The sequence below is a fragment of the Hyperoodon ampullatus genome (assembly GCF_949752795.1).
Source record: "Hyperoodon ampullatus genome assembly, chromosome: X".
Classification (NCBI taxonomy): Eukaryota; Metazoa; Chordata; class Mammalia; order Artiodactyla; family Ziphiidae; genus Hyperoodon; species Hyperoodon ampullatus.
This window is the reverse complement of record NC_136913.1, coordinates 106,880,758-106,900,385: the sequence shown is the minus strand read 5'-3', so window position 1 is coordinate 106,900,385 and position 19,628 is coordinate 106,880,758. Positions and strand designations below refer to the sequence as shown.

The window sequence follows — 19,628 nt, the reverse complement described above, 5'->3', positions numbered from 1 at the left end:
TTATTTTTAAAATGAAAATCTATAAAACATCAAAAGCAGACACTGGCCACCATTATGTACAAGGATATCTGCTGTTTTCAAAATTTTTAGCAACCAGACTGTTTTTAAATCAAGGTCTTATAAAGACCCTAATATGTGGTATATGTGTGCGTAAAGTTAATGGGGTCCACGAGCAGTTTAAAGGTTCACGCTTCACTTAGGTACCTCATGAAACTGGAGCTTAGTATGAAAACCACTGCTGCATATAGCAGCTCAAATTCTTTCCTACATCAAAACACCGAAGAGTAATGAGAATAAAAGCTGAATAAGGAGTATAGTAGCTTTTAAGACAAGGGTAAAGAAAATAGCTATGTTGAAGTCACTTTATGGACCAATGAGCATATAATTTGTTTCTGGGGGGTTAAAAAAAAAGGAAAGCATGTCCTACCCTCCTACGTTTGTTTTAGCCTGTCATTTGATTTTAAACAGAAATCTGACATTACATCCTAAATACTATTGCATGGTATATATTCCTTACTAATGAGAACACTTAACATTTTAAGAATTTCATGACACTCCCTTCAAAACAGTTGCTATCGTAAAACCAAGTATGGACTCAAAGAACTGAACAGCAAAAATAATAAATTTTCCAGGATCTAAATTATAAAATATACTAAAAAAAGGCATGGAATTACTGTTACAGAACCCAATAAGCATTGATATAAACTATTTCCAAGTATGCATGCTATTTTATACTGAAACATTATATCTTCTCAAGCAGAAGTAACTTTAACTGAAGTTAATACAGTTCCCATTTTGTGGAAAAAACAAGTATTTAGAAATTATCATAATATACTTACTGAAGTAGATTAAAATCAGTTGGTATCTCTGGAGCTGCTATCATTTCTTTATCATCTTCTGGGACGCCCCAATGTCAGAAATATATTCATATATTTACGTGGGTAAAATGATGGTTTGCTTCTTTCTTCTAAGAGAGACAATTCCTTTAAAAGGGACGGGGGCGAGGGGGGGAGAACGCCATATTTATTATAAACACACCAAAAATATTGGGAAGGGTATCTACCCCAAAACTAAATTTCCAAGTGTCTGCTAATGTGTTTTAGTAAATAAGGATTTCTTTCCCTTGCATTTGACTGCTTTTTCTAGATATGGATTTGTTACAACTGTTGTAGCCCCATGACAGTAACAACAAATACAAAGAAAGAAGCTTCTATTACAATTATTTTTTTAAATTTGTTATGATTCTCCAGCCTGGCTTAAAAAGACAGATGCCCTAACTAGGAACAGAATGTGACTTTTACTCATCCTAAAATCTTTATGACAAGTTTAAACCATAATACAAGATGCCTGAAAATTCTATAGCTTTCTGCTTATGATGTACAGTATAGTTAAAAGGAGCTAATAAAAAAATCTAAGATATAATTTTAAAATACTTTAAAAACAGGTTCTTCTACCATAGAAGAAACATACGGTCCAAAAGCCTGGCTTATTAATAAATAACTACACTTCATGATAATACCACCTGCATTGAACAGGAAAGGGGAAAAAATGTTAGCTCTGATCCATTCCCTCAAGGAACTTATAATCAATTTAAATACCAATAATGTCATATGGACAACAGATGAATGCCATTTGTGACCAAAGTAAGTTTGGCCATAGGAAGATGCAGTTCCTAAACAAGAGAGTGACCTAAAAGTAAATGACAAGTCTATAACAAAAAAGAGAAAATAGACTGGGTTTGAAGCTCTGAATCTTATGTATAACTTTCTTTTAAAATTTTATGCTTTTATTTCCAAGCAAATCTCATACTTGGTGGCCACCTAAAGACTAAACATATCCAATTAATAATAAATATTCAAATATCACATAGTGATGAACTTCTAAGGACCTCTTCCAGCAGAGTAAACTTTATATAAGAAACTGACCATTCAATTTTTCCATTAAGTTTAAATCTCAAAAAATCATAAATGGCTACTAATATGTAATTAACATACAAAAGTTCAAAACACTGCACTTCCTTGCTCACTCTAATTAAGCTACTATGAATAGCAAAATAATGAAGAGGAGAAACAAGAATCAATAATATACAAATTAAGCCCTAATCAAGGGTTGTCTATACCACCACTTTGAGTTTCTTTTTTTCTGAAGAATACTCATATTGTAAAATCTTTATTTAGATATCACTGTTAGTATAGTCTTCTCACACTAAATCATGGTCCCAGGATTGTTACCCTCCAAGACCACTAATTGTTAATTTGGTTTTATTTTTATTGTAACCTAAGGAATTATCTAAGTAGTATATCAGAGTTCTGAGACTTGCCATCACATGTAGAATACACTCTAGCCTCCTAAAAATCCCAACTAATTTAAAAAAGAAAACTGTTTTTTAAAAAGAGAACAATTTTGTTTTTTTAAGTGAGCTGGAGAGGTACAGAGATAATAAGTTCTAACCAACACATCAAATCATCTAGATAGCAAGATGGAAATAAAGAGTTTGCTGTGTCTGTCTGACTACCTGTCCCCTCCCCTCTCTCTCTAAGCATTTTATAAAACCAAACTTGATGCATTCCTTAAATATACAGTTTTTAAGCAAACTTTAAAGATAGTCCATAAATGTATTCTACTAAAGGACATAAAGAATGAATCAGCTCTGAAAAGCAGAGAGCACTAAATAAAACAGGTACTGTATGATATACTACATTCCTCTAAATAGCACAAAATTAATTTCTAGTGTACAAGAAGTCTTGCCAGGTCAAATTATTTTTCTCAAAGTACGGCTATACTAACATGTACTTGGTAATTAGAAACCAAGGAAAACATAAAAGAAAAACAGAATTTATAAAGATGTGAGTCTCCCAGACAAGGTGTCTGTATTTTAAAAAGAAATATCATGCCAGGGTCTGATAGGTTTAGAAAAAATTATTAAACTAGCCAACTCCCTATCCCAGTGAAACACCTGTTTTTAAAAGTTTCTAAATATTAAAAATCCATCCAACCAAGTAAAAGTATCTACCATGTGCCAAATGCAGCAGTGGGCACTGGGCATACAGTAGTGAACAGGAGAGCGATGATCCTTGCCCTTATGGAAGTACCTGTAACAGTAAATGTGAAAATATATTTCTAGGAAAAGGCACCTACCTCTATTGCAACCTATTATTAAACATAATATTAAATCCCATGTATCTTGAGTTTTTACTACTGTAATCATGCTCTAAATAACCAATTTGCCACCAAAACAGTTCTTCATAGCTCAAAAAACTTATATATATTAAAGTTGTTTTGTAATTTAAAGGGGTAGGGAGAACGATGGATATGTTAGCATTGGTTTGCTTTTTTTTTTTTTTTTTCTTCAAGAATATAAACTTTGGGCTTCCCTGGTGGCGCAGTGGTTGAGAGTCCGCCTGCCGATGCAGGGGACGCGGGTTCGTGCCCCGGTCTGGGAGGATCCCACGTGCCGCGGAGCGGCTGGGCCCGTGAGCCATGGCCGCTGGGCCTGTGCGTCCGGAGCCTGTGCTCCGCAACGGGAGAGGCCGCAACAGTGAGAGGCCCACATAACGCAAAAAAAAAAAAAAAAAAAAAAAAAAAAGAATATAAACTTTATCTGCAGGAAGAACTTCGAATTTTTCCCTTTTTATTTTAAATGTCTACAGCTATACATAAATACAATTTGCTTCCCCCAAAGATTTTCATTAAAAAATTCACAAACAAGGTCTTTAAATGTACTTAATGTCATTTGACCTAAGTTGGGAATCCCCAAACTGTAAGAATACATAATGCTCAAATAAAAGTATAAGTTTAATAATCAAACTCACCACACCATTTCTGGCCTACTGTATGTAGGTTATTAATTTTTAAGAAATATGCTCAAAGATCACAAGGTGGAGCTCTCACCTAATGTCAAAGAAAAGCTCTGAGATTTTTAGCATTTGTACCAATCCTCTATAACTACTATAAGAGAGTTAACATTCCAACAGCTTTGGAGGATAAAGCACAGAAATAAAATTTGCTTTAACTCTCAATCACTATTTCCCCTTTGGGAAAAAAATACATCCAATAACAACTAGTTTCTGCTTCTCCTTACTGAAAACTAGGCAAACACATTTATCGATAGGTTGAATAACATACTTTAAAGTAAAACCACTTCCTTAGGCTCAAGTGTGTAATACACTGCCATTAAAGATTTATTAAAATTAAAAAGTAATAAGTGATTATATATATTTTAATTCTATACCTTAAATTCAAGTAAACGCTCTCAGCAGTAATGCTTTTGATATAAACAGAGACCTAAAAGCTGAAATTTGATCACCATACTTTTCAAGTTATCTATAATGAATCTGTTTAGGGCCTGTTACTCTGTTTAGATCCCGAGTTAACTAATTCAATAACAAAAAAACTTTCTTCTTCCACTTCTGAAAACCTGTTGGATACCTACTACTCTAGCACATAAACACAAATATATACTAAATATATATAATTATGCTTGCATCCTTAACTCCAAAAAATGACTTAACTGATTTAAATTATCCACCCACTGCTAAAAAAGTAAAAATACACAAAAAACAACCTGTTTTTCTTTGATATTGTTTAAGAAACTTAAAGTAATTCTGATTTCTTTTTATAGAAGAATGATTGTTTCAAAGTTCCTTTAATTCAATCCCAAGTGGTTTCAAGATAGAAAATAAAAAACTACAACACTAACAAGGTCCCTCAGAACCCATATGTTATTGGGGAGTGGGGGAAGCACTTAAAGTAGTTGGTGTATTAATTCTTTCCCTAAAAATGCAGAAATATTCAACTGCTAAAAGCTAGCAAATTCAGGACATATACCACACGTCACACCCTTATTTTAACACTAGCCCAAAAGGGTTACGTTCTTCTATCTATAAGGATCACATCTTGGAAACGTATAAACCCTTCTGAAACGCCACCATCATTATAATGCAAACACTTAAAAATAGGAACTACTTAAATGCCCAGCCATGGACTAACTTACGGTACAAAAATGTCATTCATATTCATACACTGAAACTACATATGATGACTGTGTAGCAACATGGGTAAAGTTTGATAAGTTAAAAGCCTTATATTAGGATACAATATTAACCAAAAAGAAAACAAAGGAAAACAGTTAACATATCAGAGTGGTGAAAGTGTGGTTGATTTTTAAATTTTTAATTACAATGTTATCGTTAGTAAGAAAAAAAGTAAATTATGAGGGTGGATATTTATTTTTCAATGTCTTCTCTTAAAATCTGAACTGAGAGGAACTACAAAACTATCTCTGCTGCTAAAACCTGATCTATTCATATTTCAGATACATAATGTCAAAAAGTTACACATCTACAAAAAGAAACTGAGTTCTATCATAAAATTATCTTTATTATGTTCACCTACTCAAGATTAGCAGGGAACAGAAACTTTCATATGAACTCCCGACAAGACCCAAAGGTATGTTCCTTTTATTGGCTTATCTACTTTCTTAGGAGATAGCAGACAGAAGTCTATCATTTAGGATGAGTGTGAAAGAAAAGGGAGACTAGTTCCTGGAGTTATTTACTCAAAGCAGGAAAGTCACTATCATTCCTTATGTCAAATGATACATGGCAACTTTGAGTACATAGGTAGGGCAAGAAATGAAAAAAGCCTTTAAAAAAGATTTCTCCTTGCTCAAAAAGATATTTTTCCTCCCTCTGTTTATCTCCCTAATTTCTGCTAATAGTCTTCTAAGTAAACGACAGGGTGAAAAGAATGACAAATCAAACAATGATCATGTATATCCAGGCCAGCAACACAATTTTAACCTAAGTGTTTCTTGATAGCATACTCACATTACACCTACCACATAAATCATTTGCAAATGTATTTACCTTTCCACAAACTAGGAAGGAGTCCTAAAGAATTTCTAATGGAAGCACCTGCTCTAGTGCAGGAATAGGTAATCTGGAGAAGGTAGGACTAGAAGAAATCTAAATACGTAAAAGAATTAATAATCCTGTCTACATTTCCTAACTAACCGTAGGAGAGGTCAAATATCTGCCCTTACGGGGCTTCCCTGGTGGCGCAGTGGTTGAGAGTCCGCCTGCCGATGCAGGGGACACGGGTTCATGCCCCGGTCCGGGAGGATCCCACATGCCGCGGAGCGGATGGGCCCGTGAGCCATGGCCGCTGAGCCTGCGCGTCCGGAGCCTGTGCTCCGCAACGGGAGAGGCTGCAACAGTGAGGCCCGCATACCGCAAAAAAAAAAAAAAAAAAAAATATATATATATATATATATATATATATCTGCCCTTACAAACTTAAAAAATAATATACAGAAGAAAGGGAAGGCCAAAAGTAAAAAAAAAAACTTTCTAAAATAACTAAGTAGACAAAGTGAACACACCTAATGCCACAACACTTCAAAAACAAGTTTTACTTTCAGGAAGAGGGGAAGGAGCAAGCTGGGGCACAGTCTACACACATCTGGCATCACTATACACTGCCAGAAACTAAGCCAGATAGAACTGGAAACATCCACCTGTTCCCCTCCTATTTTTAAATGTATGATAGTATATGCTCAGCAATCTTCCTTATTTTCTTGTCTACCCACATTCCCCAATACTTTCCAAATGTGACTCAAGTACTAACCACAATTAGGATCACCTGGCCCAACCTACTCAGCTTGCCCCAGTTCTCGACCATCAGTTCTGATTTCTGTAGAAAATCTAGCACTCCATCATTAACTTCACATGCACAAAGTGCTACCATTTTGAGGAGAGGGGAAAAGGGGGGAGATAAGAAAAGGCTTCTGCCTTATTCCTGCAGACCCACTACTCTATCACTCTATACTCAGTCGTACCCTGTGCCTTAGTCATCCAAGGATCAATACTCTGCCTTGTTCTCGCTGTAATATATCTACCAGCTCCATCCCAGGAACTGGAATTCTGCCCCTAAACCTACCCTAAAAAGTTTCCCTGTGTCTCTCCAGTTGCCCTAATCCAAATGCCACAATACTGTCCTCCTCTCATCTGTCTACCATACTGACACTGACTGCTGCTAGACACTGGATACCATATCATACCTGATACAGTGGACATATATAAACTATCTAATTCCAAGTCTGCTACTTCCCCAGTTTGCCTAACCAGCTGCTGTTGACTAGACATTATCTGGCCCTACTGCAAAATAAATATCAAAACAGGTAAATATTTGTTTTATCATATACTATCAAATATCATACCTCAGGACTTCCCTGGTGGTGCAGTGGTTAAGAATCTGCCTGCCAATGCAGGGGACATGGGTTCAAGCCCTGGTCCAGGAAGATCCCACATGACGTGGAGCAACTAAGCCCGTGCGCCACAACTACTGTGCCTGCGCTCTAGAGCCCTTGAGCCACAACTCCTGAGCCCTTGAGCCACAACTACTGAAGCCCACGCGCCTAGAGCCCATGCTCCACAACAAGAGAATCCACCGCAATGAGAAGCTCACGCACCGCAATGAAGAGTAGCCGCAACTAGAGAAAGCCCGCGCGCAGCAACAAAGACCCAGTGCAGCCAAAAATAAATACATAAATACATAATCATACCTCAGTCTGCAAGATCAACAGCTAAATCATGAATCATTTTTTAAAGTACTGTCAATGTTCACTCTTCATCTCACTTATACTTGAATATCATACTCTGAAGTTAGCCTTCTGCAATAATTTAAAGTATGTATGTGCCCCACTGACATAACTTTCTGTATGTTAAGACATGAGTAAACAGCAGCAATTACTAGTGGGTGTAGTGGCTTTCGACATTTCAGAGGTGAGACAAAATTAGCTGGTATAAATGAATGTCTAGGTCTGAAAATCAAATTTACAACAACGAGCTAATTTCATGTGTTAACACTTGTAAATGGTATACAGCATGATATAAGCACAGTGCATCATTACCATCAAATCCACTTCACACTGGGCACCACTGGCTCACTGGCAGATTTCAATCAATAGCGGTTATCAAGGCAGATTTCATAACAACGTTGATGAAGACAGGATAATCCCACCCAGATTTTGATGGAAATCCAAATTTTTATTTCATATACTCTCAGACTGATTACACCAAAAGAACTTTCACATTTATTCAAGGCACTAAAAAGTATCTAAATGAAACCCTGAGTGTTTATTAATAACTCACATGAAGATGGAGACACAACTGTAACTTAGATACAATTCGGTTAATAAACAAAGTGTAAAATAAATCACTTTATAGAGAACAGTGGGAAATTTTAATCTAAAATTTAGAACTGCAGTTACTACTACCAAGTATAGTATTTTTTATTCATTTTATTATGGCAGCAAACGTAACATACATGCTACATATTTAATACCTTTTTTTGTTTTTTGGCTGCACCACGTGGCATGTGGATCTTAGTTCCCCAACCAGGGATTGCGCAACCCCTGCAGTGGAAGCATGGAGTCTTAACCACTGGACCACCAGGGAATTCCTATATTTAATATTTCTTGCCCCTTCCACTTCTGATTAGGTAACACTTTATTAAAATACCCAGCATTCGCATCCACTTGATATAAACCACTAACCTTCCTACTAACATCCACAGTACACAATTCACAGGCTTGAATTATATTCATATTAAAGTTCAGAAATCATGTTTTCACAATAAAGTTTATGAATACAGTATAGGTACTTCCAATTTCTCATTTCAAATCTAAAAGGCTGGTAATTCTACACAATGACAATGACAGGAGGGTCACATGTATGTTGTGCTCCAAAATTATTTTAATTCTCTCTAAACTTAAGCTTTCCTAAATAAAGATTAAAACATGTAAATTACTTTTTGAAAACTAAACTTAAGCCAGATAAAGACACTACAAAAAACGACAGACCAATATCCCTGATGAACATGGATACAAATATCCTCAACAAAATATTAGCAAACCAAATTCAATAGCATATTAAAAGTTATTATACACCATGACCAAAGTAGGATTTATTCCCAGAAGGCAAGGCTGGTTCAGCATATGAAAATCAATTACTATAATGTACATATTAACAGAATGAAAGGCAAAAACCCTTCATGATCATCTCAACTGATACAGAGAAAGTGTTTGATAAGATTCAACACCTTGGGACTTCCCTGGTGGCACAGTGGTTAAGAATCCGCCTGCCAATGCAGGGGACACAGGTTCACGCCCTGGTCCGGGAAGATCCCACATGCCGCAGAGCAACTAAATGCATGTGCCACAAGTACCGAGCCTGTGTGCCACAACTACTGAAGCCCACGCACCTAGAGCTCGTGCTCCTCAACAAGAGAAGCCACCACAATGAGAAGCCCGTGCACCGCGAGGAAGAGTAGCCCCTGCTCGCCACAACTAGAGAAAGCCCACGCGCAGCAACGAAGACCCAATGCAGACAAAAATAAATAAATAAATAAATAAATAAGAAGATTCAACACTTTTTCATGATAAAAACACTCAACAAACTAGACAATGAAGGAAAATACCTCAACATAGTAAAGAACACTTATGAAAAGCCCGCAGTTAATATCATACCTAATGGTAAAACACTAAAAGCTTTCCCTCTAAGATCAGGAACAAGGCAATGATGACCTCTCTCTCCACTGCTATTCAACATGGTACTGAAAGTCCTATCCAAAATAATTAGGCAAGAAAAAGAAATAAAAGTCACCCATATCAGAAAAAAAGAAGCAAAATTATCTCTGTTCACGGATGATATAGTCTGACACGTAGAACACTCTAAAGATTTCACCCCCACCACCAAAAAAAACTGTTACAATAAACAAATTCAGCAAAGTTGCAGGATATAAAGTCAACACACAAAAGTCAGTTGTGCTTCTATACACTAAAAACGAACAATCCAAAAAGGAAACCATTCCATTTACAATAGCACCAAAAAGAATATTTAGGAACAAACCTAACCAAACAGGTGGAAGACTCAAACGCTGAAATTTATAAAACACTGCTGAATGAAATTAAAGAAGTCACAAATAAATGGAAAGACACTCCATGTTCAGTGATTAGAAGGCTTAATATTAAGATGTCCATACTACCCAAAGCAATATACAGATTCAAAGCAATCCCTATCAAAATCCCAAGAGCCTTTTTGGGCAGAAATAGAAAAATTCCTCATAAAATTCAACAGACTCCAAATAACCAAAACAGTTTAGGAAAAAAGGAACAAAGTTGGAGGAAACACACTTTCTGACTTCAAAACATATCACAAAGGTGCAATACTAGCATAAAGACAGACATACAGGGCTTCCCCGGTGGCGCAGTGGTTAAGACTCTGCCTGCCAATGCAGGGGACACGGGTTTAATCCCTGGTCCGGGAAGACCCCACATGCCGCGGAGCAATGAAGCCAGTGAGCCACAACTACTGAGCCTGCACTCTAGAGCCCACGAGCCACAACTATGGAGTCGGCGTGCCACAACTACTGAAGCCTGCGCGCCTAGAGCCCGTGCTCCACAACAAGAGAAGCCACCACAATGAGAAGCCCGTGCACTGCAATGAAGAGTAGCCCTCGCTCGCCGCAACTAAAGAAAGCCCACGTGCAGCAACAAAAGACCCAACACAGCCAAAAATAAAATTAATTAATTAAAAAATAAAAAGGCAGACATACAGACCAATGAAATAGAATGGAGAGGCCAGAAATAAACCCTTGAATACACATTCAAATGATTTTTGACAAAGGTGCCAAGACCACTCCATGGGGTTTCTCTTCAAAAAAATTCTGCTGCGAAAACTGGATATCCACAAGCAAAAGAATGAAGTTGGATCATTCATTATCTCACACCATATACAAAAATTAATTCAAAATGGATTAAAGATCTAAATGTAAGACCTAAAACTATAAAATTCATAGAATAAAACTTAGGGGAAGACACCAAAAGCACAAATAGACAAATGGGACTACATCAAAACATACACAACAAAGGACACAACCACCAGAGTGAAAGGCAACATACAGAATGGGAGAAAAGATTTGCAAATCATACCTGATTAGAGGTTAATATCCAGAATATACAAAGAATTCCTACAACTCAACAACAAAAAATTAAATAACACAAATTTAAAAGGGACAAAGCACTTGAATTGAAACCAAATCAAAACTACAATGAAATACCACTTCACACCCTCTGGGATGGCTAGAATAAAAAAGACATAACAACAAGTGCCTGCAAGGATGTGGAAAAAATTGAACACTTGTGCACTGTTGGTAGGATTGTAAAATTGTGCGACTGCACTGGAAAACAGTATGGAGGTACCTCAAAAATTTTTAAATAGAACTGCCATATAATCCAGCAAATCTCCACTTCCAGGTATATATCCCAAATATTTGAAAGCTAGGTCTCCAAGAGATATCTGCACAACCATATTCATAGCAGCAAATTCACAGTAGCCAAGAGGTGGAAGCAGCCCACGTGTCCATTAACAGCTGAATGGATGAACAAAATATGGCATATACATACATTGGAATATTATTCATCCTTAACAAAAGAGGAAGTCCTGTCACACGCTACAACATGGATGAAACTTCAAGACATTATTGTAAATGAAATAAGCCAGTTAGTCACAAAAAACAAATACTGTACAATCCCACTTACATGAGGTATCTAAAGTATCAAATTCACAGAAACAGAAAGCAGAATGGTAGTTACCACATTTTGCAGGGGGCAGGAAAGGGGAAGGTGTTTAATGGGTACAGAGTTTCAGAATTGCAAGATGAAAAAGTTCTGGAGATCAGTTTCACAGCAATGTCAATTTACTTAACAATGCTGAATTGTCCACCTAAAAATGGTTAAGATGGTAAACTTTACGGGGTTTTTTTGCCACAATAATAAAAAAATTTTAATTTAAACCCTTTTATCAAGCGTCTCTTGTATCAAATATTAACAAGATTTTACCAATTACTTGAGAACACCTTTCTAGTGAACAAGCATACTATACAACATAACTATTGATATCTTTTAAAATGTAATTTTATAAATTAAGACACTGACAATTGACATCTACACTCAAAATACTGTATTTGTCTCCTATTTATACAGTAAAAAGGAAACAAAGCTTGTATCTTTATGGCAAAACAGTCAAAGAAATATCTAGCTTAAAAAAAAATCAACTCTACTTAATGCAGTGTGGTGACCTAAATGGGAAGGAAATCCAAAAAAGAGGGGATATATGTATATGTATAGCTGATTCACTTTGCTGTACAGTAGAAACTAACACAACATTGTAAAGCAACTACACTCCATTAAAAATTAATTTTAAAAAAATTGTAGTATTTGGTTGAACAATGTAAGGTAGTCTCAGCTATATCTTTACTCTGGTAAAGAGTTTAGCAGTTTCTTCTAAAAACCATACAGCTCACCACAAAAAAAAGAAATGATAATTATGTAACAGAACATAAGTGTCAGCTAAAGCTACTGTGGTCATCATATTTGCAATATATAAATGTATCAAATCAGCACATTGTATACGTTAAACTTATTCAACGTTATATATAGATGATTTTGATAAAAAATTTAAAAAATTAAAACCATACACACATTTGCCATAAAAACCAGCAATCTTACTTGTGAGCATTTATCCCAGAAAACTGAAAATCTATGTCCACACAAAAATGTGCCTATGGGGCTTCCCTGGTGGCACAGTGGTTGAGAGTCTGCCTGCCGATGCAGGGGGCACAGGTTCGTGCCCCGGTCCGGGAGGATCCCACATGCCACGGAGCGGCTGGGCCCGTGAGCCATGGCTGCTGAGCCTGTGCTCCGCAACAGGAGAGGCCACAACAGTGAGAGGCCCGCGTACCACACACACACACACACACACACAAAATGTGTACATGAATGTTCACAGCAGCTTTATTTGTAATAGCAAAATATTGGAAACAACTCTGTTATAGGTTGAATTGTGTCCCCCCCGCCAAACTCCTATTTTGAAGTCCTAACCCCCAGTACCTTGAAATATGACCTTATTTGAAGTTAGGTTCTTTACAAAAGTTATCAAGTTAAAATGAGGCCATCAGGATGGGCCCTAATCCAGTATGACTGGTATTCTTATAAAAGGGGGAGCTTGCAGACAGATACACACAGTGAGAATGTCATGTGAAGATGAAGGTAGAGACCTGGGTGATGCTTCTATAAACCAAGAAACCCCAAAGATTTCCAGCAAACCACCAGAAGCTAGGGAAGAGGTATGGAATGGATTCTCTCTCATTGCCCTCAGGAGGAACCAACTTGGCTGACACCTTGATCTTGGATTTCTAGCCTCCAGAACCGTGAAAAAATAAATTTGTTGAAACCACCTAGTTTGTGGTGCTTTGTAATGGCAGCCCAAGCAAACTAATACAAACCCAAATATCCTTCAACGGGTGAATGGTTAAACAAACCATAGTACATGGAATATGAGTCATCAATAGAAAGGAATTAACTGTTGGGATGCAACAACTTGCGTGAATCTCAAGGGAATTATTTTGAGTGAAAAAAAGTCAATCTCAACAGTATAAACTGTATGATTTCCACTTATGGAACAGCCTCCAAAATGACAAAATTATGGAGAACAGATTAGTGGTTGCCAGGGATTAGGAACAGAATAGAAGAAGGTGAGAGAGGGGGATGAGTGTAACAATAAAGGAGTAGTATGAGGGATCTTTGTGATGATGGAACAGATCTGTATCTTGATGGTGGTGGTGGCTACATCTATCTATACATGTGTTAAATTGCACAAAATTAAAAACACACAAAGACAGTCACACAAAAAAGCACACATATAACTGTAAAATCTGAATACACTGTGGATTGCACCACTGTCAATTTCCTGGTCTTTATATTGTACTACAGTTATGCAAGACGTTTCCATTGGTAGGAACTAAGTGAAGGATACATGGGACCTCTCTCCTGTTTTTGCAACTTCCTATGAATCTAATATTAATTATACCAAAATCAAACTTTAAAATGTCTAATCAAAATCCTAGAAGTTTTTTTTTTTCCCAAAAAAAATCAACAAACTGATACTTAGATGAAAAAGTAAAGGAATCAGAAAAGCCAAAACAATTTTGAAAAAGAACAAATTTGGAGAACTCACACTATACACTGTATCAAGGCTTACTATAAAGCTACAGTAATCAAGATGTTGTAAATGGTGATTATGACAGATCAATGGAATAGAGACCTGAAATAGACCCACACACATACGGTCACTCACTTTTTGACAGAGGCACCAAGGCATTTCAATGAAGAAAGACTGTCTTTCCAAACGACTATATATCCATTTGCCAAAAAAGTTCCTTAATCCATACCTTGTACCATATGCAAAAATTAACTCAAAATGAATCCTAGACTCAAATGTAAAAACCTTCAACTATATAATTGGGTGGCTTTTTTAAAAATAGCTTTTTAATATGATTTTTAAATTTTATTTATTTATTTTATTTATTTATTTTTGGCTGCGTTGGGTCTTCATTGCTGCGCGCGGGCTTTCTCTAGTTGCGGCGAGCGGGGGCTACTCTCCATTGTGGTGCACAGGCTTCTCATTGCGGTGGCTTCTCTTGTTGCGGAGCATGGGCTCTAGGCGCACGGGCTTCAGTAGTTGTGGCACGTGGGCTCAGTAGTTGTGGCTCGCAGGCTCTAGAGCGCAGGCTCTAGAGCGCAGGCTCAGTAGTTGTGGTGCACGGGCTTAGTTGCTCTGTGGCATGTGAGATCTTCCTGGACCAGGGCTTGAACCCGTGTCCCCTGCACTGGCAGGCAGATTCTTAACCACTGCACCACCAGGGAAGCCCTAAAATTGGGTGGCTTTATTTGTAATCACCAAAAGGTGGAAAGCAACCCAAATGTCTTCAACTGGTGAATGGATAAGCAAATTATGTTATATCCATACAATGGAATACTACTCAACAGTAAAAAAAAGAACAAACTTCAGATATAGAGTCAGCCGAATCCCAAATGTATTCTGCTAAGTGAAAGCTGCCACACTCAACAGGCTGCTTATTGTATGATTCCAATTATATGACAGTCTGGAAAAGGCAAAAAACCTATGGATGGAAAATAGATCAGTGGTTGCCAGGGGCTCAGAATGGGGAAAAAGAGCAACACATACCAAGGAGTTTTGGAGGGATTCGGGGGTAGAGATATCGGAACTGTAATATATGTTGCTGTGATAATGGTGATACAACTATATAATACACTTGCCCAAACTCACAGAAGTGTACACTAAAAAGAGTGACTTGCACTTTATGTAAATGATATCTTAATAAAAAAATTTTAAATCTGTGTCCATCAGTGCTGTTCCCCCCACCACCAACCAAATGCTTTCTTCCAATTAATTTCTTCAACATCTATACTAGAACACCAAAACTATCTGTTTTAACCACTTGAACAATATTTAATTCCATGTTGCTCTGGTCATTTTGGTCAATTAACACATAAGCTGTCCCTCATACCAACTGGTACATGACTGCAGATTTTGGCCAAAAGCCATATGCATTTGTAATATTAACAAATAATATTAAAATTGGCCTCCATACACAAAGGTTATACCAATTTGTATTTCCACCAGCAACCAACCTATGTATGGTTGTGTTTCTGTACAGCTAAGAGCACTGTTAAGACTTCCAAATTTTTGCCTATCTGCTAAAATGAAAAGTGGTAATTCAGGTTATAGGTGAATCTCCCTACACAAAATGTTACTTCACAAACTCAGAAACCAAATATACATTTTCAATAAATCCCTTGTTTTTCAAAACTTGTAAACCAGAAGACTTGGATAATGCACTATTTGCCCACTAATAAAAATCAGGAACCAAATAGGTCTGGCTAAGAAGCGATACTTGTAGTTTTAATTTGCACTTCTCTAATTTCCTTATACTTAAGAGCCATTCTTACTGTCTTTTCCATAAACTCCTCCTGCTCATGTCATTTGCGCACATTCCTAACGGGCTGATGACCTCTTTCTTGCTGACTTCAAAAAGAAAAACATTCTCTCCACTGCTTCCAAGGAGACAGATCACTTCCTGCTATAATGGCGTCTTTGCGCAATAGTTATTACATACTGCCCTACCATCTCTCCTAATCTGACCTTGTCCACAAGGGCTTTATCTTCCAGGCCGCTCACCTCCTTATCTACTCCCATTGCCACAGACAAAGGATGTTATTATCTTTTGCACTTGACATTTCTCAGATCAGCCATCCCTGGGCTAACTAGCTCACTACTCTCCATGCTTCTTTTGTTGTTGTTGTTGTTGTTGTTGTTGTTTTTGTGGTATGCGGGCCTCTCACTGTTGTGGCCTCTCCCGTGGCGGAGCACAGTCTCCGGACACGCAGGCTCAGCAGCCATGGCTCACAGGCCCAGCCGCTCCGCGGCATGTGGGATCTTCCCGGACCGGGGCACGAACTCGTGTCCCCTGCATCGGCAGGCGGACTCTCAACCACTGCGCCACCAGGGAAGCCCCTCTCCATGCTTCTTTGATGCACTACCCACCCCCACCCTTACACATTTTTTGTGATTTGCACGTTTTATGTCTCCAAGTATGTAAAAAAGAAAGAAAGGAATTTAGTTACAGAGGGCTTTTTTTCTGTTCTCCTTGTTATTTCTATACTGGACGCAAGAAGAAAAACACCCTCACGCCACCATGGTAAGACCAGAAGTCTTACCAAAATACTTAAGTAATGAAATGGTTTCCATAACACATCACTGACTTCCCCTAAACACTCATAAGATTATTTTCTAAAAGATTAAGTCTTGCCCAATGTCACACAACTAGTAGGAGATAAAACTCTGGGCCTGAACCTGCCTTCTGCATATTTGCTTCACAAATAGATGGGTGCCCTGTTAGGATAATCCACATATCAGCTCTTCAGAACAAATGAGATTATGCTCTTAAAGTCCTGTGAATCAGTTAATTTCAAATATAAGAGAGGTGTTAGTTTCCCTCCTCTATGTTTACATAAATGTCTAAAACTATCACATAGGAAACCCCTGAAATATCTTACACACCTTGTTCAATACATGCAATAAAAACAATATTTTTTCCTTACACTCGTGTACACAAAATGATCTCTAGCAAAATCTTGAGCAGCAGAAAATCCCCAACAGCTACTTTACCATCAATCTTATAAAGCAAAGAAGCACTTATTGTTTGTAATTGTACGTCCCCAAAGGGGAACAGTAGCTCCCCCACCATACTTCTAGGTGATCACGTAATAAATAATGGAAAATTCTATCTATAAGAGAGTGCTTCTCTTAAATTCCAGTGGGCAAAAAGAATCATATAAACGCTTGTTTAAATGCAGGGTCACAGGACCCACAACTAGGGACTCATTCAGTAGACCTGTATACAAGTGTCAGGCATCTTGTATTATTCACAAATCCCCTATGTAGGTGGGTCCAATCCCACTTTAAGAAAAGCTGCTGTTAAGTCATGGAATAAGCAACCTCTGATATACAGAATGACCCAGTTTTAGAGACAGAGAAGGCATGAGTAGTTAGGGAAGAAAAGCAAACACACTTCCCCCTTCCTGCTTGGGCCACTTAATCATCTGAACCTTCTTCACACAAATGCCAGAAACCCAAAGCTCAATGATGCATTTCCCCCAGAATGTCCTTAAGAAGCTTCCCAAAGTCTAAGCCACCAGTGGTCACCATACCACTCTTCTTTCCACAAGAAAGAAATGTGCCTTTCCTAAAAGATACTGCCCAAGTTTAAGCTAACCATGATTGAAATCTCCACGAAGTTAATTCCATATAGACTTCAATTTGCCACTGGGATCTTCTTCTTTCCAATTTCTATCTTCTACAGAAACACCAGGAGCTGCCAGTTTCTAGAAATTCTGAATAACCCAAGACAAAAGTTTACTCAAATGGAAAAAAGCATTAAAGAGTATATTTTTAGGGGCTTCCCTGGTGGTGCAGTGGTTAAGAATCTGCCTGCCAATGCAGGGGACATGGGTTCGAGCTCTGGTCCCGGGAAGATCCCACATGCCACAGAGCAACTAAGCCCGTGTGCCACAACGACTGAGCCTGCGCTTTAGAGCCCACAAGCCAAAACTACTGAAGCCCGCGCACCTAGAACCTGTGCTCTGAAGCAAGAGAAGCCACCGCAATGAGAAGCCTGCGCACCACAACAAAGAGTAGCCTCCACTCGCCGCAAATAGAGAAAGCCTGCGTGCAGCAACAAAGACCCAATGCAGCCAAAAAATAAATAAATTAAAAAATTTATTAAAAAAAAAAGAAAGTACACTGGCATTGGGAATTCCCTGGCAGTTCTGTGGTTAGGACTCCACACTATCACTGCCAGGGGCCCAGGTTCAATCCCTGGTTGGGGAACTAAGATCCCACAAGCCATGTGGCGTGGCCAAAAAAATAAAATTAAATTAAAATTAAAAAAATAAAGTACACTGGCATAAATATGCACAGGAAGCCCCAGGGAAGTGGCTCTTAACTGGGTAAGGGGAGCTCGGACATGGTTTCCAGGTGACCCCAATCTAAATCTAGAATGATATGCACAGTATGCTGGCAAGTGGGTGCAGGAGCATTCCACGCATTAGAAACAGCTCAAGCAAAGAAACATGGAGGCATCAAAACTCGTGGTATGTTAAGGCAACTAAGAGCAGTTGGATACTACTGCAATGTATGGGGTGGGGGGTTGGTTTGGAATGCCCTGGTCAGCTCCTTCTGAACCTCAATCACTACCCTCTGTAAGGCACATTCCCTGAAGTCTCCCAGATAATCACTACCTCTTTCTGTTCCTAATGATCCTGTATTTTTAATGTTTTTGTTTCCTTAATTACCTTCTGTATTGACTGTTGACTCTTTGAGGACAAAAACTCCATCTTATATACAATTCACCCTGAAAAGATACAGCTGACCCTTGAACAACACAAGTTTGAACTATGCGGGTCCACTTATATGCAGATTTTTTTTTCAGTAAATACTACAGTACTACATGATCCAGAGTTGGCTGAATCTGCGGGAGCGGAACCACAGATACAGAAGGCTGACCACGGGTAATTTGAGCATCCGCAGATTTTGGTATCCACAGCAGGTCCTGGAACCAACTCCCCACAGAAACCAAGGGACAACTGTATAGTAAAGTCTATTCTTTTGACATAAAATATATCCTCAATCACATCCCCATGAACTTCCCAACACGATAACAACAAAAAATGTCTAAGCTAACTTATTATAGAGAAATAATTACAATACCATTTTTTCTGGAATAAAAAACACTAAATTATATGTATGTCCTATGCCCAGAAAAATTCTGCATTTTTAAAAGGCACAGGGAGGGACTTTCCTGGTGGCGCAGTGGTTAAGAACCTGGCTGCCAATGCAGGGGACACGGGTTCGATCCTTGGTCCGAGAAGATCCCACATGCCACGGAGCAACTGAGCCCATGCGCCACAACTACTGAGTGTGAACTCTAGAGCCCGTGCGCCACAACTACTGAAGCCTGCGCGCTCTACAGCCCTCGTGTTGCAACTACTGACCCCACCTGCTGCAACCACTGAAGCCCGCGCACCTAGAGCCCGCGCTCTGCAACAAGAGAAGCCACTGCAATGAGAAGCCCGCGAACTGCAACGAAGAGCAGCCCCCGCCGGCACAACTAGAGAAAGCCCGCGCACGGCAACGAAGACCCAA

General features: G+C 38.3%; 1 protein-coding gene across 1 annotated transcript in view; it reads right to left on the bottom strand.

The window, feature by feature from the left end:
- Positions 1-19,628, bottom strand: part of STAG2 (STAG2 cohesin complex component) — a 118,396-nt gene that overhangs the window by 75,296 nt on the left and 23,472 nt on the right. The window contains exon 2 of the mRNA XM_079727422.1: positions 840-983. Coding sequence (XP_079583548.1) covers positions 840-883 — 44 coding nt within the window. The 5' untranslated portion in view covers positions 884-983. The remainder of the gene's footprint in view (positions 1-839; positions 984-19,628) is intronic.